At 36.5% G+C, this 24,081-nt stretch overlaps 1 protein-coding gene across 1 annotated transcript in view; it reads right to left on the bottom strand.

The window, feature by feature from the left end:
• PPM1H (protein phosphatase, Mg2+/Mn2+ dependent 1H) overlaps positions 1-24,081 on the bottom strand; it is a 56,784-nt gene that overhangs the window by 15,123 nt on the left and 17,580 nt on the right. The window contains exons 2-5 of the mRNA XM_053464504.1: positions 16,359-16,524; positions 13,783-14,127; positions 11,718-11,830; positions 5,251-5,335 (exon numbers count right to left, since the gene is read on the bottom strand). Of these exons, the coding sequence (XP_053320479.1) occupies positions 5,251-5,335; positions 11,718-11,830; positions 13,783-14,127; positions 16,359-16,524 (709 nt within the window). The remainder of the gene's footprint in view (positions 1-5,250; positions 5,336-11,717; positions 11,831-13,782; positions 14,128-16,358; positions 16,525-24,081) is intronic.

Raw genomic sequence — 24,081 nt, 5'->3', positions numbered from 1 at the left:
CAACAGGGTTTAATCCCTGCCGGTGAACAGGAGATCAGGCTGGCAAATGACAGCCTGGTTCTCTCCCTCCAACAGCTGAGACTAAAATGTATGGCCTAGAGCTCTCAGGTTCAATGTTACAGTGTTCTAACTGAGCCCTGTTATATCATATAGGGATCGCTAGGAAGTCCTCTTGATGCAGCAGGGACTTGCGGGGTATATAGAGACCCCAATTGGGTCTCCTGCCTCAGTGTTTCACTATGACTATTATTGCTAAACATGCTAAATTGTAAAAAAAAAAAAAAAAAAAAAAAAAAAGTTTCAAAAAAGTGATGTACAACTTTGTAATATTTGCCCTACAATGAACAAAATAGATGCAAATCCTGGGCATATAAGGTAGTTTCCAAATCTGGGCAATTTAATATATTTTGGATATTTTTTCCCCATTGGTTCTAGCTGTGTACAATTAACAGATGTAAAACTGTTAATTTTTTTGGATTCACAAAATAATGTCTTTAAGTAATGAATATGATTACAAAAGAAATCTCTACATTTGCTGAAAAGACAATATATAATTTGTGTGGGTACATTAAGAGGGACATCACATATTCAAAAACACTGCTGCTGCCCTGTAGTGAAAAAAAAAGCCCTAGTCCTTAAGGGGTTAATATTTCTCAGGAGTCTCAGGAAAAGCTAATTTAGAAAGGTGCAGACTCATTGTAATGTAACATATGTAACATTATATACACCTACATATGTGATCAGTATTGCATTTCTTAATCTGTGCCCAATTTCCCTTCTCCTTTGTTAGAAATAAGAGACACTTAACTCTTTTAACTTAGAAACCTAGAGCCACCCCTTCATCTAATAATTAGTAGTATTCAAGCACACAGGAGATTAACTGGCAACAGTAACTATATGTAACTAAGGCTTGCGTCTGACACAGTTAATTCACCATGTATAAAAAATGTGAAGAGTCTACTTTATTATGAACTGGATGCTCCACTGCAAGAAACATCATAAAGCCTACATGATTAATGAAACTGACAACGCCAAGAGTCTCCTGCTTTAGACAGGATTTCTGTCTACGGGGCAGCAATGGTTTTTTTTAGATTTAATTTATAGGGTTGATATGTTAACACAGTTTTAGTATTGGCCTCTGCATAACAAAAATGGAAAGGAATGTGAATGTCTCCGTGGGGGGTGAATTCCTACAGAAGGCCTTGTGTATAGCGAACTTCATGTGGATTAACCATTAAAGAAAATATGTGCATCTGAGAGAAAAAAACATGTCACCAGTGTGCTTTCAGGCATCTGATGTACATACTATACAAAGGATTCAAAGGATCCCAAATGTGGAAAACAGCAACCATATTACTATAGCACAGTACAGCTTTTAATACATTAGTAACCATTTTAAATAATGGAATTATACACCATATTGTCCCCAGTACACAACGGAACACTAACTCCCAGTCTATCTGTACCGAATAATTTGACGGCTTATTCAACGTGATGATCTACATGTTTTTTCTTTGCTCAACGGTAGATTATAAACTGGAGACGCTACAGCAGAGAAAGAAGCTTTCTCTCCATCGTATAATACACCTGACACGTGTTTCACTGTACACATGGCTTCATGTGCAAACGCAGTGAAAGAAAGGAAGAAAAAAGATACAAAGATAGTGATGGCATAAAAGAGCAAAATGGTCCATCTTGTCTGTCCTTTTTGAATAACGTTTTTATTAATAATATGCAATGAGATGATCGCTGCATTTCTTCAGAAAAAATGTTCCTATGCAGTTGCACTTCTTCCCACTGTATCAGATGTGTGCCAATCACATCCTAGGCGATTCATTTTTATTTTCTTGTTCTGCTTTTATCCTTATTTTTGACCTTTGATTTCATCATTTGGTTATAAATACATATATTTTACTTTCTTCAGCAGGGCAATAATATATACGTATTGTAAGCTGTATATGTAAACTGTAAGCTCGCTTTGGTTTCTGCACGTTCTGCAGAACGCTTTCATGTTTTTTCTATGCATCAAACGCTGTCTACTAACCTCCTGGCAAAATGAAGCATCACATTGGAGAGAGGGAGTTGTATTTCAACTCAGATGGCTTCACTATAATGGAGATCCAACACACAAGTCTCAATACACATTGAATTATGCATTATACAGGGCCAGCTCAGCCATTCATGCTGGAGATACTTTCTAGTGTTGGCCCTCCACAATGAGAAGTGAGAGTTGGAATCACAACTCTCTCTTGCAACTCTCCTTTTACTGAATAAACTCCATTTACTATAAAAGAATACATAATTTCTTTGAACATTTACTTATGTTACTTTGTATGCAGATTTCTGCCATCTACACATTTCACACTCCCGCTGTCCTCTGTATCTTCCCCTTGAACTTGAGGCTATGTATTTGCCGGAAGACGTACTGAACGGAGTAAACAACGATAACAAATATTCCAAGGGAAATAAACAGCTGTTACACTATAAGTATCAGCTGCCCTGTACAGCTATATGTTTAAAAAGACTTCAAAAGGAGACAAAAAACACTTCCAGGCAACATTGTGTATGCAGCTCTTCTAACTGCTCGATAAGCAGACCACCAATTTCATTAGTAATTGAAAGTGCTCAGGATTATCACATTATTATTTCTGTTATTCAGTGGGAGATGTCCTGTATATAGAGAGATTTCTTTTTCATGCGATGGCACTTTACAGCTATGTAAAAGAAAACCCATATATCTGCCACATTTCAGATATAAATTTCATTGCATTTAAACTTTAGAAACAGGCTGTGCACGTGGTTATTTTTTTGAGCTACGTTTTTAGTCTAGCACAATTCTGCTCCAAATTAACTCTTTGTGATATATTGCAAGGCAGAAGTTGGCTCATCCCTCTGTCTAAAGCTGGAAATATAACCCCACAGGTTGGGTCAAACTGAATGCCCCCACTATGGAACAAGTAGAATCACTCATTGCATCATATCTCGGAACCGTTCTCTTTTTCATGAGACTGTCCCAATTTTCAAGTGCTGCCCTGCTGTCCCAACAAGTGACCCCACCATCCCACTTTTAGGGATCCTCTAATCTCCCCTGAATGGCCCAAAGGGCTGTGGTATTGATTGCCCAACAAAGGTGTCCTTATTTAGAAATCTGAATTGTTGGGAGATTATGTTGCATTATCATATAATTTAAAGGAAGCAGATGAGGGGGTATGCTGTAAAAATATATTAGGTAAATTATAGGTTTAGACAAACATTGCATGTCTGTGAATAACCAGCCAAAGTACATCATTGAGGTGCCAGTATTAACCAACCAGGTTGGTGTAAATTTGTAAACTCTTGTAATCTGTCAACTATTCTTGAGTAATCCCATATCCCAATAAAACTGATGATGTTACATTCATAGTCGTCAGAGCTCAAATAGCTACCTTTAACTTAGGAAGCCATGAATCCATCTCACGTTTGACATCACTCTTACCTATATTCAGAGAGCGTAGCTTAAATTTTTTTTGCAGTAATCGGTTCACCAAACTATCAACCTTAACCTTCAAGCTGCTTACAGTCTGCGTGTCATGGCTTGTTTCTCCACACTGGGAGCCAAGCTTAATTTACATCACATGTGCTGTTAGCCACAGCACATGCACCACCTCCATTTCTGTATTTTTAATGCCCTACTAAGCCAAAGCTCTACCAGGTTTTAATATTTGTTCATATGTCCTCAGATTTCCAAAGCGTGCAAAATTCCACTGTATATTAGGTAAAATATAATTATAAATGTTTGCCTTAAAACATTCCTGCCGATAGCTAGGCAGCCACCAGTTCTGCTAGAAGCATCCAACTCAGGTTAAAAGGAAGTCCTAACCCCGCATAAAGTCAAAGGTGATGTGCAGATAACGGAACAGTTTTCTCATTATGCTGTCCAGAGTTTTAGAGTCTGAAACAAGTGTTTGCTATTATATATAAAAAAGATACTTTACCAATAGAGTAATATAAATATTTATTACCTATCGGTCAGAAGATCCAATGCCGTATTTAAAGTGCTTTATTATAGAAAATAATCTTAAGCGCTTATTCTGTATAAGTGATTTCAGAGGACCGCAAGCCTTTGAGTAATAATTGGGTTCTTTTATTGCTGTAAAGTCTCATATAAGCAGAGATTCCCCAGTGAATTTCTGAAAAATTTTCAAAAGCTAAACAAGTATTTGTCCAGATGCGTACAGTAGAAAAAAAAAACCCCTCTTGACTCTTGCCTAAAGATGTGGTTGCTAGTTAGACGTTAAATGTTTATTATTTAAATAGGGTTAAAGGAGAACTTTGACCTACTAAAGGATCACATATTTCAGATGACGCACATCCTGGACGGTAACACAACTGTTTATGTTGCATGATATATATATATATATATATATATATATATATATATATATATATATATATATATATAGTCTCAATATTTGTTATTTTTTTTTAACAGCAGTTAAGTGTGTCATGTTCATTTTTATATAGTGACTTTATCCCATGTGAAGACACTTGTTACTGGGATTTTTTTAATGTTGAACTTAACCTTCTTAATGGGAAGGCAGGAGTCCACCCGCATGGAAATCTGCCAAATGTCACACTGAATAGGCTATTTCATCTTAAAACAATTTAGCTGTGAAATCCTTTGGCTTCAGACTTGTAACACTTAAAATCCCAGAGAGAGGTGAGCTTTGGTGAGCAATATTGCATTTAATCCTCTTGGAAGGAAAAGTGATGGATATTCATGTAAATGTTCTTTTGTGTCTGTGACAAATATCAGCAATAGGGCAGAGATACAGATTTTTTCCCTCTTAGTTCAATTCGATTATAGACAGGGTGAGCCTAGGATCAACGGTGCTTGGGTGCAGGATTTTTTTGGTGCTCCTGGTGGGTGGGGCTATATTATTGAGCCTTATAATAATGTGTTGTTCCTTGCTGCCCATGCTCCTCCTCTGGCCGACACTATTGACACATTATATATATTATATATATATACACATACACCACCTTTGGGATGAACTGGAACTGAAACAGATGTGGGGGGGTCAACTACATATCAATGTCTATGTCATAAAAGTCCCTGTTGGTATAATGGTCAGGTGTCCCAATACATTTGTCCATATAGTCTGCGTGTCTATATATATATATATATATATATATATATATATATATATATATATATATATATATATATATATCACACACACACACAACCTATTTTTATATGTTACTTACAAGGTATTGAAGCCGCTGACGTTCTGATTCTGGTGTAAATTCTGAAGACATGGGCATAATTTCCCCATTCCTTATAATTATAGCCCTAAAAAATAAGGGGAAACAAGGCTTTAGTTGTTCAACAGTAATAAGAATGATAATAAAAGTAAGAATTAATAATTTGTATACATAACGTTACTGCCAATGACACTTTGCACCCTTGATTTGGACTCTTGTAGTTTGGACAAAATATGTTAATCAATTTTGCTTCTTATGTTTTCCAGCTTTGAACACGGAGACAGGACATAGAAAATATAAAACTACAAACCTGCGAGCTGTTAGTTTAAGGGGAGTTTGAATTAGAGTTGAAATTTCAACTCATCAACATCACATTCATTATTAAAGGTCTATCTCCGCAAACTCTCTTGCAAGGGTACATATGGCCCTGCATAATGCATATTTAACACAGTAAGGAGACTTAAGAAATCTCCTTGAACTCATGCATTACACATGGCCAACAAAGTCATTCTTGCAGAAGACCACCACTGTGGTTAGTCTTATGATACATACTGAAGTCAGTGAGGCAAAGCTATAACTTTCATGCAAAGACTGAACTTAAAAGATGATACTGATGGAATCACAGAATGTTACAAAGACTTTCCTTTCATAATGGTTTTCATAATGGTCTTGTTGCAAGACACAGATAGGATGGATACATTTCGTCATAAATTACTGATCACAAAGATGAATACATTTTGAATGGTTTATGTTTGTAAGTCATGCACGCATAAAAATTCTAAATAAATACCACCACATAAACACACTGTATATACACACATATGTTATACAGATAAATATATATACACACAGATCCAGTTATTAAGTGCTTGTTAAAATTGAGTATGAGCTTCACATAGCATATCACACTGACATTTTATTTTTAATGTAAAATACAGCACTTAAGTGTACCATAGGTGCTTTGTATATCAAAATATGAGTATATCAATATCAATTGTTCTGCCCTACCCATAAAAGTGAGTCTCCCTAAACTATTGGAATTATCCTTTTTTTTTTTGCTGTTTTATAAGTTGTCCATATGATCCAATAATAAGCATTAACTCACACCTACACAAACGCACACCCACCCCAATGACTTTCATAAGCACATAACGCATCTGCATCAAGTAAATGTTAATTTGATATAACTATGTCAAAACATAACAATGTCCATCTTTACTTCTTTACATGAGTTCAGTATAAATGGTACCGATGCAGTGCATGACAAATGTTCTATTTTGCTCTCTAAGGCAATTCATCAGTTGGATTAGAATAATATAGTAAGACCTTGCCTGCTGGCCTCCAACTCTTTGTATAAAACTAATCACATCTTACGCTTGTGGATGGAGGTTATGTTCAAAGTCTGAAGTCATCAACATTCCACTAACGTCTCTCAAAAAAATATGCCATTCCCGCATCTCTTGCACTACACAAGGTTATACAGCAAGTGCTGACATTTTTATCTAGCACCTGTGGAATTTAAATGCATGACATGAGCTTTTCATTGAAATACCTAAGTGAACTGATAGTCTGTTCTACTAAATTCATGCTGGAATTTATTATTCCAACATGAATTGGAGATGCATACATTTTAATCACACCATAATGACAGTCATTTATAGAAAGAGTACATGTGCATTTTTTTTTTTAAACATAACAAGGTGTGTAAAGATGTATACTGTGTAAATAATACAATATATAACATTTTCAGTCTTCAAAAAGCAGACCCCTTCCCCTCATTGCGTGCAATGCCAATACAAAGATAGAGCCTGCTCTTGTATATTTTTCCTGAAACCATGAAACATAAATATTATCTAGAGAGATTAAACGATTTCTTTGGGCCAGCACATAGAAGTTGAATGATCAGAGAACTAAGAGTTACTGAAGGTTGTGAATATGCCTCAATGTTATGTTTTCAAAGTATGCAGAACCTGGCTTTCATCCTGTGGGCTCTATGGAATTTTCCATGATAAATGTAGATAAAAAGCCCAATCTATATAACTCATCTTTCTTAAAAACTTTTAATATAGATAGGCACTATCGGACTCGGTTATGAAAGGCCCACCAAGAAGCTCAGCTGCAGAATAAAAAAAAAAGCGGGAAAAAAAGTCACAATCCATAAAATGACAACTTCAAGTGTATGACACTTCTGTGAAAAAAATATTGTGGCAAGAAAGCAAAGTGTGGAGTGTGTTGTGGGGAATTGCACACTGGTCTCTATAGCTGCTGGTGAGCTTCACTTGGCGCTGGGTTCTCACAATGTTCTTTGGTATATCTATAGTTAGGTACACACAATATGATAGTTCAACACCTATGCTTTATGTTTATGTGACCATGAATGTTACAGAGCACGGTCTGCTTGGTTGGAGGCTCTGGTTAAGAAAAGCAAACTGGTTGCTAATAGCACAGGAGTTTATCCAATAAATCACGAGCAGGAGAAGGACAACGTAAAGTAGGACATTAAATCTTTTCAACGCCATTATACATTATTATTCATTCATAAAGATATTCCTGTTTTCCCTGTATAATGCTGTGAAATTAAATTATTGCACTATGCCACCTGGTGAAACTGAACAGAGTTGGCCAATTATAACATCATCTTAATGGGATGAAGTGTTTAATCTGACACATGTTTTAGTGGGAAAAAAATATATATTGGCAGAAATTTACAATTCCTTACATGCTAATGGGAGAGTATCCTTCTTTTACAATATCCTGTTATATAATCACAGCTCTCGTAATAACAGATTTGTACTTCCATGTGAATTACTAACGCCACCGAAAGGGATTATATACCCCTACATCTTCCTTTTTAGAGGCATCTTTCCTAGTACTGTTCAATGCTCAGATATTTCCAAGAAACAATACTTTACTAATATTTTGCATATGGGTAATTTAAGAAGCCTTAATTGTCATGTCACACAAGATCACTGATAGGGTGTCATTGCAAATGGGGAAAACTGTTCTTAAAAGGTTTCTGGGGTAAAGTAATCATCATATGAAACAACAGAATGCCACTTTATCCTAAAATGTACCCTATACATAACCACCCCACCAAACCATGGGCTTTCTAGGTACATCTCTTGATTTTTCCCCAGTTATTAAATATGCAACATTTAAAATCATACAAAAAAGCAGCCAGTGGGGGAAAAAAAAATCATATGTTTGGTTCCATATTTTATTTGCAGCACAAAACAGAATACAAAATAACAGCTGATCCATCTAAAAATCCTTAAATATAAATCATATTCCACGCTCAAGTGGTTAGCATATTAAAGCCGTCTTAGAATTCAGTAACTCAGACTACACTGCCACACATCAAAAGCCATATTTCCAAAGTTGAAGAACACATTAAAGATTAATGGGCAACAAACTCCCTAAACTGACCAAATCGATACAAACTTTACACATTGAACCTTCCCAGTAACACACAAACATATCTCTCTAGCAGAATACTTACTCTATTCCAGATGCTTTAATAAATATAGAGAGATATCCAAAACGCACAATCCTGCATAAAATACCTATAAAAAACTAGGGTAGAAACTCCAGGCAACATTAATTCAATAATTCCATAATCACGTTGCAATTGCACAGACCCACTTAGCATCGTTAATTTAAATTTGTGGAGATAAAGTGATCTAATACATTGTTTGACAATGTCCTCCAGTCTAATTTTGAAATCTAAAAACACAGCAATCACCCTTTTTAGATGGGGGCTAATCTCAACTACTGGTTGAGAAGATGAAAGAGGCAGCATATAGAAAGATGAAATCACGAGACGGATCGTGTATTTTTCAAATGTTTTTATATGAATACAAATCATTATAGACCACAAAATGGCCATCTTAAGTCCATTGGGCAAATTCACTAAGAAGTTGAGTGGTCCTTCTAGTTTAAGTATTTAACTTGCCCGACCAGACCTGGCTCTGATTCACTAATCAGCGAGTTTTTTAATTACGAGGGTGTCAGGCATGCTAGGGAGGTATGCCAGGGGTGCGGAGATTTAGTATCACTTTACGACGCAATGTAAACAAGAACTGTACAAATATTATGTAATGTGACATTGTGGGATAGCAGTATAAAAGTAACAGATGAGGCCTGGCAAGAAGTATTTGTTATAATCTACAATGTTACATTAAGGAAATGGAAAGTATTATATTAACTACCACAGAGATGTGTCATATTACAGTCTGCTAAGAAAAGGAAACAGAATGAAAAGCTTTGCTGGATTCTTCTTAAAGTGGCAGTCTAATTCTTCATTTTTTACTTTTTTTTATTGAATAATGGAGTCGATTCTACATAAACTCCAACACTAATTGGTTTATATGTTCTACTGCTATTGGAGTTGGAAAATTAGACTTCTTCCCTCATCTGTCCCTATGCATACTAAGCATACTTAAGTACACCAGCATTCCTCTAGCCATCATATAATTGGCTACTTCCATTATTTCCATTGATTGACCACAATGATGGTCATACAGAGCACATGCAAGTAGAGCACTTAATTATGCTTCCTGCTTTTAGCACAGTCAGGCAGACTGAAGTCTCAATTACTAACCTTTTTTGTAAATATATATATGTATCAATTTTAGTTACACAGAAGTCCAGGTAAAATGGGCTCCCATACACACTATATACTCATATATACACTCATATAAACAAAAAATAACCTTTAAAAGCTTAAATTAATATGTTCTAAATAGATGCATGATCTACATACTTGCATGAAAAGAATGGAAGGCAACTGATAAATGTAGTACATCAAATTAGTAATATGTTTCCTAACATTGATCAATTCATCAATATGTTGAATTTGGACAGGCAAATTCATGTCGCAAGTGACATCCTTGATCATTCTGTATGTTAAATGCATCGTTGGTGTGTATGTCTATTAATACACGATTTATGAAATAAAACTGTGGCAGATCCAGGAAAAAAATACCTTTGTAGTTATTTCACAGGATGCCACGTGGGATACAATTACTTGATTTGCTTTTGATACATTATATAGAGCCATACACAATAGTCTCCAGAGGGTATCTTTCCACATAACACTTTAGTTGATTGTTAATAGTGTCTTACAAACCTAACACACCTTTTCACTTTACATGACGACAATATATTAAGCGCCTGCTTTTATGTCACATGACAATTAACCATTCCCTGGACAATATGAATGAGGCAGAATGTTATTATGCTTCTAATGTTACATTTAGTTGTAAAAAGTGTTTGAATTCTACATAGTAGGTGGAAAGACACCTTTACAACCACTGCAGACTGTGTCTAGGCTAAGGATTAGGTAATTAACAAGGTAATTAGCATTCTGCACAGTTAAAATGCTTACATTTACACTTAGTTGCTAGTCTTATTACACTGTGTTGTGCAGTGTTTTTTAGCAAGCAAGACAATTGAAGATGAACATGTACGGGCATTGTATTCACTGCATATTAAGAGATGCAGTGTGATTTTTTGTATTTCTTTTTTAGTTACATGAAGCAAATATAAGGTGTTCTCTGGGGCCCTCTGGTGGCAAAAGTAAAAACAACAGCACGTAAATACTTCCGGTATATCTGCATCAGCTTTTAGTATTGCTTTTTTAGTATTCCCAGGAACTAAAGATCGCTGACATTTATACACTGAATGAAATAATAAATAATAAAAAATAAAAATAATAAAATAAAAAACAAAAGGCAAAGTCATTCATATTGTTACATTTCTGACAAAATGCTATTGGTAGGGGTAACAACTTACTATGTTTCTGTTATTCCAGCTTATCACTATTCAGAACAGAACCCAAACCTTACAGCCTTCTGCCAAAAAAGGTGTGACAGTTTCATGCATCTATACCCCTCCAAACTATACCAGCAATGATTTGCTTTGGGAACACAAAGTTATTTTTTAATGTCAACACATACTGTATGCATTCTGATTTTAATATATTTATTAACAATTACTATGTTATTAACTTTAATAATTTTGCAAAGCTACAGCAGTGTAACTGAACCTGAAGTTTTTGTTGCATGTTTTTTGTTCAATTCTACCTAGATTCACCTGGGAGTCTAGTATTACAAGGAACCCGTATTTCTTTTTGTGTTTTCTTTGTAGAACCTTTCAGTAAACGCGTTGGTCACATGTAGATATTATAGAGCTAGTGTGTGATCTTCTCAAAAGTTTTCAGGGTTGCTTAATTATTTGGCCACTCGTTCCACTTGGGGGTTGCTAAACGTCCACAGTCCCCCACTGGCTGTAAACCTTGTTGCAATGAGATTGCTTTTGGGTCAAAATGTGCCAGTCTTCTACAGAACAAAGTTAGCAATGGAAAATATATATCCTTGCTCTCTTACATTACCATGCCTGATAAAGCATTACAGCAGGGATAACAGCAGTAGTAAAAGAATATTAAGAAAATGATTGAACTTTTAGCTTACCTACTGTCACCAGCATTCGCCACGTAAAGTTTCCCCAATAAATATACCACAACAAGGGCAGTGCAGCCTCCTGAAATATTATAAGTGCTTCTTTCTCTTTCAATTTGGAGATCCTGCAAAAGAAAAAGAAAACTGTATGATGAAAACAACAACAATGCTGTACAAGATCTAAATGTTCACTGCACCTTGTATTTCGAAACCACATTACTGTTCTTGGGGGTTAATAAAACAAAGCAGTCCTTAATTTTGTTTTCAGATGCAGTTGTTTTAGATATCCTCTCACTGATCAATGGAAATTATGTAATTAGAATACACAATAGACATTACATCGTAACAATTCCTATATGTTGCTACCTTGTTGATTTACATACTTTACATACATAAATTAAAATGAGCAGAAGAACTGCATTTTGGGTTCTGGTTTAGTGTTTAACCCCGGCCCTGAACCATTTATTACCAAAGACACAAAAAAAACTCCACATAGCTCCACACTGACCAATTTTAAGAATACGAGCAAAACCAGTGGTCAAGAAAGATGTTTTATAACAATATCTTTTTTTTTTTTCTTCAATAATGTCCTTTTATTGCAGGCTAACATTGTGTTTGCCCTATACAAGAAAAGCCTTGAAAAAGGCAAGTCAAGGCACTTGAGATGTGGAATACACTGCCGAGTGAAGTGGTTTTGGCAAATCTGGTAATTCTTCCAAAAACAGGAGTTGAACAACACAGCTAGCACAGATCAAGTGAAAACCCGAAATAACTCAGGAAGCCAGGGAGCGTCTTCTTCTGTATTAACAGATGTGAATACTTAACTTATTCAACCATGAATGTTGTATGCTTGTTATTTATTCAATTAAAACACGAGTGAACATGTAACTAATAAAATATATATTTATAATTTTGTCAGGATTTATAAAATTACTTAAATGTAATAATTTAGGATTTGCAATTTGAATGGTCTGTTAACAGACCCCTGAGCTATTTTATTGCACCTTGCAGAGTAGGAAAGGTGACAGCCCCCCGATTTGTTGTCAAAGCACACTGTTCAACTGATTTTTACTGTATTTTACTTCTTGAAATTCCTTTGCCGGAGAGTGCCATCTTGTGGAAAAAAATGAAAAAAATGAATTTAAAAAAAAATCATGTCGTTTAATGCATATGATAGGTGCCACGCTTAAGTTAATGTTTTTGTTTCCAATGTAAATGCATGAAAAAAAAATCACAATCTCCTCTATACATTTGCTCCTGCTGTAGTTCCTTGGTTTGCAGGTGATACACTGAGCTGGAGTCATCTCACGATTGCCAGCGTACATATGTGCCGTACACAACAATGAGTTCCAATAAGACCCCATAATTATTACTATTATCATCTTTTATTTACAATTTACGCAGCACTTCTTACAATACATATAATTCAAGGGGTGTGACAAGACGAGAATTGACAGACTAAGACAAACCGATACATTAGGTGGAGAGAGCCCAGTTTACAATCTTGACCCCATGCACGCATGTACAGAAACAGCTCCATTAAATTCAAGAATGCATTAATAAAACTTTAATAAACATTCATCAGACTGCACTGTATTGGACATTATTACATTGGCTTTTAGGATAGGAGAAGTTAGGAGCAATTGGTTCACAGGGCATTTGCATATTGTGTCCGATGAAAATACGTACATATGGGAATATAAGGGATTAGGAAGAAAAGCTTTGCTATGGACATTCAAACTGCTCAATGAAGTACAAGCTTGTTTGTACAGCGTATACAAAAAAGAAAAACTGTCTGCGATTCTCACCCTAATAAAGTTTGCAATAAATCTATAAACATAATATAAATGAGAGGTTTTGGTTATATGAACTGGCCAAAGCATAATTAAGCTCACCCGCCATGTGAGAAGCGCAGACAGTCTTTGTTTTTTGTATACACTGTATTTGCAGCATCCTCACACTGTTTGGTAGGCCTCATTTTACACATTTGTATAATTTGAGCCTCAGACTAGCTTAGCGCACCGACATTTTATTATTTTCCTTGTTTGTACAGTGTATGAAAAAACTATGTACCTACCATCTCCTTGAAGGCATTTTCAAGAGCTCCAATGACGAGGCATTCGTGTGGAATCTTTTTCTCGGTGAAGAAACGTGTTTGTGGTGTACTTGGTGACCCTGGAGCACCAGCAGCCCCGCGTAGCGAAGCTGCCCTTGTTAAAGTCCTGCTGTTAGTCGAAACCGTTTCTGGATCCTCCCCTAGACAGGTAGATGGTAAAACTGCTGGGTTTTTCAGAATATCTACAATGTCCAGTAATTGCTCTGTTATATGGTGCTGAAGCAGTTTAGATGCTACAACGGCGGCTCCAGCCCCAGCATGCCCATCAAAGAGTGCCCAGTACTGGAAAGTTATTCCATCCACCTCCTAGCGGCAAACAGAGAGAACAATTACATTATCCATTCAGGCCTCGTTCCAAACAGTCAATTGGTTTAGCTGTTAATTGTCAGTCTGGTAGTGTTAAATACAATAACTCAATTTACAGTACAGCAATTACCTCAGAAGCTGTAAAATACATTTTAGGTGTTACAAAATATTAGCATTTTCTATGTTATACATAACTCTGAACCGTTAGTGATCATCTTATGTGTAAAGCAAATATACCCCCCCCAGTATTTAACGCATGCAGGGTATGTTCAGTGCAAGTATATGTTGAGGTATGAGGAATTTGAACATAATAGCTGCTTAGGGCTCATTCAAACAGACAACTGCCTACAATCAAAATAAACCACACTGACTGTCCAAAGCTACCGGGTTGAATCCACATGGTGAAGTTAAGCCAAGCATCAGGCTGTGCAGGTAAGGCCTGCTTGCCCTAACTTATGCAGCTTTGCGTAGTTATTCTTCTTGCAGTTCCTCTACTCCAAAAATGTGGCCACATTACATACCAAAGAGACACCTTTGGCCGGAAAAGTTCTCTGCATTTTAATAGAACTTTGTAGCTGATTTTTCTGATTATAACTTTCAGCAAATCCGATACATGGTCTAGTTCTGTTAAGGATCTTAAGGAAGCCACCTTGTCTGTAATCAAATCTAAGAGATAATGTGTCAGGCTGCCTATAACCTGTCTAAAACCCTCCAAAGACACTTATTACTTAGTCTGGGTGCATATTTTATTATAGAAAAGGCAAATGCCATGGACCCACTAACCATTTCTGCAGCAACAATTTGTTATTTGAAGATATTGTTGATAACGATTAACCATTGCAAGCAGAAAATATGAATGAAGCAACATTTTAAATAATTATTTTTGGGGAAGGTTTTACTTACAAATGAGCTTAACTCAACAAAACAGGTGGTGCAGCGTCTTTAATACTAGGTTTTTCTGCATGAACAAGACAAAGGCTTCTCAAAGAATGTATGAAAATGACCCATTCTGTAACATGATGCCTTCAAATCCAACCAAAAATGTGATCAAAATGATAGAATTTCAAATATATGCTGAATGTAATGCTAAATCAGCTAATTTAAATGACTCCATATCTCCATATTTGTTTCTCAAAAGCTGAGTATTTATTTCAATTTGCCTAGATTGTTCATTCATTGTAAAGCATGGGTTGATAATTTACAGACTTCATGTGAGCACTTTAATTAGTGGCCTGGGAAAAAAAAGCCTTATCAGATTTTCCTGGATATTGAGGATTGTTCATTTTGGGTCTTATATTTTACTAGTTAAGACTTGCAGTTTCATCTGTGTCCATTATCAGTTAATTTGTTCCTCAAAGGAAAGCTTTATAAAAGTCTGTGGGTGAAACCCATCTAGTGGAACCAGCAACTGAATGTTTCCTTGACACCGAGTTATTCATTAAGAGTATAATGAGTCAGACAGCCGAGTGACGAGGCACAACCAGATGACATTACTTCTTCTAAACCATATGCTGTTAAAAAATACAAGAACAACAACCAACAATATATACACATATATTGACATTTCAGCTCACTGCAACTTAGCTGAATATTTGCCTATATATACACATAAACGTATGAGAGTATAAGCAGTAAGGGGTTAAAAAAAACAAAAACAATATGTAAAGAATTCAACGATCATGGATATATCATACTAAGCAAGCAGGCATCTCACACACAAATCTCATGTCTAAATGCCCTACAGTATAAAAAACATGTGTGTGTGTGTGTTTGTGTGTGTGTGTGTGTGTGTATACATTTTGAAAAGCACAGTTCCATTATGCATATCATCCACGCTATTATTTCCTGCAAATCAATATATACCATATATATATATATATATATATATATATATATATATATATATATATATACACACACACACGGCATTTTAGTGCTTACAACATGCCATGTTACTTGTGGCTCAGTGAACATATGTGTGCACACTCCAATGTAATAGCTTTAAGCGACTGTTACTACAAGAGATGCTACACACGCAAGGCTTTATTACCACAGGGGATCAGAAGGCTAACAGGATTAGGATTTTAACAAAGGCAATTTCCTAGATGTCTTAAGTGCCAGGAGCTAAAAATACATGGTTTTAACTAGAGAAATGACATAAGGCGCCCCTATGTGCTTGACCCACTCCTGGCCTTTATGAACTATGGCATATGTTCTAGTGTGGCATTTACCGGATTTTCTTTCAGCTTCAGGCCCTCTCCGTTTGGCAGAGAGGACCTTTGCTTGATTGTAGAGGTTTTGTTGGGGGTAGAGTGGACTCCAGTTTTCTTCTTTACAAACATCACTTCACAGCTTGCCTGGTCCTCATTGTGTGTGCTTTTACCCGCATTTATCACCCTACAGAAACAGATATTGTAATAATTTTATATTTTAAGGGTTCTTGGTGTGGAAAGACAGACATACAGATGATAATAATATAGAGTAACAATAATCATAAATATACCAACTACTCTGTGGCTTTTATTTGTATCCAGCAAAAGAAGTAATTGTACCGTTGTTGAATTCCACTACTGATGAACGGCAGACAACAAGTAAATAAATGTATTAAAAAAATCTGCATATTAGAACCCTGTTACAAAGTGTGATTTTTTTTTCAGCTCTCTTTCATAATACCTTATACAGAATGGAAAAGCTCCAGTATAACTTAAACAAGCCCACACATAGCCTGCAGTAATCACAACTTCATTCATTAATCGCCATAGTCACGCAGTGATGGAACAGAAGCAATCAAGAACCGCAGGGAAAAATCTAATCATATAGTTCAAAAGGGCTGTAGAGAGCAATGAGAATTATACTGGGAAGATGAAAATGACCTTGTTACAAAGCTCAAAGGTTTGTCTGGACTTTAAAAATGATATTTACATGATATCCACCACAAATTAAGATTTTAGACCAGTATTTCACACATATACGGTAGTTTGTACAGATGTTGTGTTACAGATTTATACATCTAAAATGATTTTGGGGTATAGGAAATGCCATAGCTCACAGTGGATACGGCTTGCAATTTTCTTATAGGCAAATGGAGAACAGAATCACCAATTAAATGTTTGCATACTCTAGGATACAACGTTTACAATTCACTCCCCCAGTTCACCAGCATCTGCAAGCAATGGCATAAATACAGAGATGGAAGAGCGTTCAGCCCTGGGTTTCTACTGCTCCAAAGCTTGGTGATCTAGAACGGCTTTTTAGTCACTTTGCACGGTAGAGAAAGTCAATCACTAAACTGATTTACCCTGCATTTAGACATGCAGACCAAGATTAATGTCGCTGGCACAAATACCTAATGGAATTAAAACTGAAATTGAGACTCAATTAAATATCCGCTGTTGCCATGGGCATCCATTGTCCCTTTCATGGACTGACATAATGGTCATCCACTCTCTTTCCAAATTGTAGATGGGATTAGTTCCTTTGGGGCAAACAAGAGGGTACAAAAGGTAGGTAGGAACTGGTTGGAACTATGTGGAGAATGGATAGAGCTAAACACCTCTCCTGAATATGAAAATAATTCAACAACTAAATGCTTTACCTAAAGCCTTGGAGGTAAAACCAGGCATGGAGGCTGTAAAGGTGACAAGGAACTTTAATAATACATATACAGAAATAGATGAAGGGTCCTAATGAGGTAGTCTGAATGCTGTTATTTATAAAGCACAAACCACCAATAAATAAAGATGTGGATGTCTTCCTATACAGCATACTGTATATAATCAGTATAATGAAAACATGTCTGCAAGTCTAAACATAATATCAGTATGCGCAGATGAGTGCATTCTCTGGGGAAACATTTTTTTATTTTTGCTGAAAAGTTGGGGGATTGCGCATGGCGTTCTACCTGTTATTCCTGGTATGCCTCATTGTATTAATCGGTAGGTAGTATATACACATATTCTTATATTTTATGTATACATTTTTGAATTATGTATTTATGTAGTAAATCTGTGCCATTGTATAGTATTTATCTGAATACTGAATATCAATGTGCATGCAATGGGAAGATTACGGCACAGTGCGCAGCAGGCAAAATAACCTCTCAAAGCGTTGGAAACTCAGGTGCTCCTAATGCACCATTTTCAGACCTTCATCAGGTCTGAAGCAATACTAATCAACATGATAGAGGTTACAACTTAAAACAAGTGATGGTATAAGAGAAGGGGGGTGGTAGAGTGGGGTGTCGTAAATAATAGGTCTGGAGGTGAGAAATGCAGAGAGGTAGAGAGATAACCCAGGGACAGAACAAATAAACTTAGGGAAACCAATAACCACAGTAAAACATCAAAGATAATGACAGCAATTAGACATTGGATGACTAGATGAAGTTCATATGAAGTTCTGGTAGTGTGTAAGGAAACCAGAATCCACATTAAGTCCCTCTTTTATGGTGTTGAAATGTGTAATCATTTTCATCTCAAATGTTTTTCTTTCCTGAGAGTCTCTGAAATTTCCTTTGAGTACTTTAATTTTTAGGTTTTGGATGGAGTGATTGTTCTGTGTGAAATGATGTCCTACCGGGGTGCAATATTTGTCTTCCTCATGGTTTTTGATGGAGCTTCGGTGCAGGTTCATTCTAAGGTGCAGCTTAAGCCCAGTTTCTCCAATGTAGCACCCTTTGTCACATGCAGAACATTGTATGATGTACACCACGTTTGCCGATGTACATGAGTAAGAGTCTTTGATGCTGTATGTTTTGTTGTTGTGACTGGCTGTGTTACTGTCACATATATGTTGGCAAAGTTTGCAGCGGGATTTGTTGCATGGTACAGTGCCATTCTGTGTATGCTCCTGTTCTGGGGCCAGTTTGCTGCGCACTAATCTTTTCCTTAGGTTTGGTGGTTGTTTGAATGCCAGTATTGGGGGCTGAGGGAATATTTTTTTTCAGTATGGGGTCTTCTGAGAATATCGGCTGTAGGTCTTTAATAATTTTGCGGATTTCCTCAAAAGTTGGGTTGTAAGTAACTACCAGAGGGATTTCTTGAGGAAATCCGCAAAATTATTAAAGACCTACAGCCGATATTCTCAGAAGACCCCATACTGAAAAAAATATTCCCTCAGCCCCCAATACCTCTCTGCATTTCTCACCTCCAGACCTATTATTTACGACACCCCACTCTACCACCCCCCTTCTCTTATACCATCACTTGTTTTAAGTTGTAACCTCTATCATGTTGATTAGTATTGCTTCAGACCTGATGAAGGGAGGATAACTCTCGAAAGCTTGTCTTTTTAATATTATGTTAGTCCAATAAAAAAGGTATCACCGCATACTCTGCAATACTCTATTTTTTGACATCGTGTCTACTGGACTAATACGGCTTCACCCTTTTACACACATATACATATATATATATATATATATATATATATATATATACACACACACACACACACACATACATACAGCATTTGTTCCAATAAACTTCCTATATATTCAGAGCCGGAGGCTGCCGTTGTTGTTAGTCATGTGATATTTTGGTTAACATGTCCTGCTCATACACCACACAGGGCTGGCTCTTCATGGTAATGCTAAAGATGTGCACCTTGTCCAGTGTAATGCTTTCCTCTGTAGACTTTTAGTAGTCAGAGTGTCGGTGTCTGGGGATTACGACTGAGCCACAAGGCAGATAGGAAGTCAGAGTGTTTGTCTAGTGGATTGGTATGGGTTAACAAAGGTAGAGCATAACAAAATGGCTAATATGAAGCTGCCTGAAAACATTACATTATAAACCTCATCATTTATTTATTTATTTATTTTTTTAAAAAACAGTACGATAGTATTGAAAAAATAATACTAGTACATTTTTTTAAACATTTTAAAGAAAACATACAGACTAATTCTGGTGTGCATGGACTTAAATAGAATTCTGTTCACTAACAACAGAGTAGGTAATAGGGCAATTATTACTTAATAATATGAATTAGTAATATTGAACTAATGCCTTTAAATCTACAGCCGCAGCCTGTAATCTAGATGAAATGGCCAAAGCCTATTCCTAATTCCTGGAACGAGAAATGTGTTATTAAATCTCACTGCAATAGAAAGTCCTTCATGGTAGACTGCACATTTATTGCAGCTTTATTTCCTCGTATCATAAGGAGATTCTACTTTAGCAAAGAATTAAGGGATTTGAAAAAGAGCCACAGTAAAGGATTTCCGAGTCCAAAATCAGAAAATGACACCCACATACAGATGCAATAAATGAAAAATAAATCATGATGAGGATGTTTGGTATGTTCTTTTTCTGGCAAAATACATAACAAAAAGAACAACAAAACAAGAACTATTAACAAATACAATATAAGTTAATATGTTAGGGGTGGATGTGGTCCTCTAGAAGATTAAAAAATGATGTATGTTGTCAAACATAAATTGGGTTACTGTTTAACAGTGGCACTTACTCTTTAGAAGAAATCCTGAGCATTGATAATTATTTTGAGACACACATACTCCCCCTCTCTCTTATTCTGTTCTGTGTAGTTTTCAATCCTGATAATAACCAGATAATTTTATACGCAGATTGAAAATCTGTGCTCTGGCGGCTTGCCCCTTTACCCTTAAGCAAATGTTTAATTCTCGCTTCGCCAGGTTGAAGCCCAGCAGGGTGAAACATGCAGCGTGTCTAAATTCAGCTGCAACATTTTTGGTATTTTGGACATTTTCAGCTTTTTCGTTTTATTGCTGGGATTTTTGTTTATATACACATTTGAATTTTTTGTGTATGCCAGTTTGTCCGTGGAGGCAGGGTCTTGATAAGTATACTGCAAGATATTTTATATCTATATTAATTTGAATTTTGGAAGCCTGACTGCATCATCATAATATATAATTTAAGGTTGTAAACTGTTTCAACCATTTCCTGGTGGATTGCACTTAGCACACAAATCAGTATGTTTAGGTTTTTATGCGCATCCAAATATTTAATTCTAGCTTTGCTGCCATTCCAAAAAACAGGACATATGGAGGAGAATGATAAAATGAACAAGTTAGATGCAACATTATTTAAGTTAGGTCTGTTTTTTGCAAACGGTTTCAAATACATGCTCTAATCTTCAATGTTTTAATCTTCAGAAAAAAAATTAAAGATGAGCAGACTAGTAATCTCATAGTTATATGCACTAATATTCAGAAAGGAATGATAGTAAGGAAACACACTAACATTTTCCAGGTTATTTTCAGTTTAAATAAATTACTAATATATGTATATGCTTTTTCCAAGTGATCCTCTGTGCTGTGTTTTGCTGAATTGTCTCTGCGTTTTGAGAGAGGCTAGCAACAAGAAAACCCTAACTGTAATATTTGAATTCATTGCACCCAAGCTCATTGTCACCATATCTGGAACTTAATTGCCAACTGTCCCACTAACTGTCCCACTTTCCCCAGTAGAGTCATGCATTCGGTGTAGTTCTGGTACTTTCAGTGCCCCCGGACACAACTAACTTCTCTGCCTACCACTTCACAGATTTATGGAGAAAGAAGGGTTTCTGCATTATTCTGGCCTCTCTGAGAGGCCTAGCTCACTGAGCTGATACAAAGTAGAAGTGGAGGATGAAAGAAGACAAAAAAGCGTGTGAATTAGAGTAAAGCAGGGGCGTAACTAGAAACCACAAATAGCTTATCAATGCCATCATTGCCCTCAAACAGGTTGTCTGTGCCATCTTTGTCCCCAAAAAGCTTGCCTATGTCATCTCTGCCAAACAGGCAGCCTGTGCCATGTTTGCCCCCCAAACTGCTTGTGAGTGCCTCCTAAAACCTCGCCCATGCTATCTTTGCCACCAATTAGCTTGTCAGTGCCCCCAAACAGCTTGCCTGTGCCATCCTTGCCACCAGGCAGCTTATCTTGTACCATTGCAGACTGGATGTATCACTTCCTGCATGCTGGATCAGTCAGATACAGCATGTAGGGAGAGAGTGTGAGAGATCATCTAATCAGATGATATCTTTACTTTTGGTGTTGCTAGCTGTGGGTATTATACACACCTAGTGGCTTTAAATATACGGGCATGTGGGAAAAGTGGTCACAGGGTTTGCCCAGGCCCTTCTAGAGTGGTGGGCCCAATCACAGTTACAAACCATGATTCTTATGTCCCTGTGCGATTAAATAACGCTAGGCGACAATGAATTCCGTTACCGAAAGAGCAGGAAACAATATTTGTTGTCCGAAAAATAATGGACCAAAAAAATTTAATGAAAAATTGTGTCTGAAATGGTTTTGGTCCATTTGCACCACTCTATTACAGATGCATCTTACTGTTCTTGCAAAAATAAAAGCTTTATCCCACGATTGTGTAGGTTTATGTGAGCTGCAGCTCATAACAGCCTATAATACCCAGCCCTGTCACGCATGTGGAAAAATCAGAAGCAGTGGTGTGGTGACTGAATTTCATTAATTCCATTCTGTAAATTTTCCTTCTATAAATTTCATTTCATTTTTGCAGTTTTTTCATTTTTCATGTTTTTTTTTTTTTTTTGCTTTATTTACTCCCCAATATGATGATTTTTGTGAACTAATGTCTGCTATATGGTGAAGACACAGCTCACTCACACAATTACATCTGTATAATGACTGTGTCACCACTGATACCCAACCCACCTAAAAGTGCCAAATATAGATGCTGCGCAGCAAACGTAACTACTGCGTACCAAGGAAGTATGGTAGTGTTGGTGGGAACGTCGTGATATAATCTTCACCATATTAGCTAGGCAAAAATTAGTTATGATTTTCATTTGGGGTGGAGCTTTTAGGCAGTGGGTGTGGTAAATGTTCAAGTTATTGATAGCTGTGTTGCAAAGTGTCCCCGGAAATATTTTTCCAAATGTTGGCAATATTGCACTTACCTTGCAACTTGGATGCTGCTAGTGACACCTATATGTGATGCAGTGGTGGTTCTAACAAGGCTTAAACCATTGTCAGGGGTAGGCACCAACATTGCTCATGGTGGACATTTACTGGGGTCCGTGGTGGACAATTTAACGATGTACTACGGACCTTCACAATCCTTGCCACGGACATTGGTGTCCTTGTATGGACACTGGCCATTGTTGAATATTTTGCCCCACCCTAGGGAGTCTCATGGAACACACTAAAATATAATTGTTTAAATAAAATATACATTACACAGAATGCAGTTTTTCTACCCATCTGTTGTAATCTTCTAGAATCTTTCAATCATTCTTGGCACAAACACTGCCACCTGATCAGGCTCTTGTGCCTGGGCCGGCACCCTCCCCCACACAGCCACCTTTTCTTCTTCTTGTAAGCTTCCTATGCAAACAGTCTGCTGATTTTGTAAGGTTTGTGTTTGCAAGAAACTGCCTGCAGCGAAGAAGGATATTTAGGAGATGCATGACAAGGTCAATTAGGTAAACACATAGGCATAAAACACTCTGTTCTAGAACTTTAATTTCTAAAGATGTAAGTGACTTGGCATTTGATCTAGATAAAATAATAAGGTTGATGGGTTTATGCTGCTGAACAATTTCAACAGAAGCCTAACAGGACTACAGCCATCCAACACAGTCGGGTTAGATATTTGTCTCTGTTATAAATTATTGGTCGCGCTTATGTATTGTACAACATGGTTACTATTAAAACCTGGCAACTATTAGAAAAGTTTAGTTCTAACATCTAAAGCTGAGATGTTGCAAACTATGTGCTCCACTTTTTACACCATTGTATTGCGTTAGAAGTATGTTCTACTTTGTCCTTGAAATTATGCATACCATGGAAAACACAGTTTCATCATGGGAAAAAAAGGACTGTATTCTGTTTTTCGAGCCTCCTCTTGTTCTACTGTGTGAAGTCCATTCAAATAGTTTTATACAAACAATATCATTACAGAGTCAACAATAAGACCAAAGAAACTTAAGATAATAAAAATATTTTGTACATA

Source organism: Spea bombifrons, chromosome 4 (assembly GCF_027358695.1).
Source record: "Spea bombifrons isolate aSpeBom1 chromosome 4, aSpeBom1.2.pri, whole genome shotgun sequence".
NCBI lineage: Eukaryota > Metazoa > Chordata > Amphibia > Anura > Pelobatidae > Spea > Spea bombifrons.
Note: the sequence above shows the minus strand (reverse complement) of the source record. Positions and strands in the feature narration are given on the sequence as shown.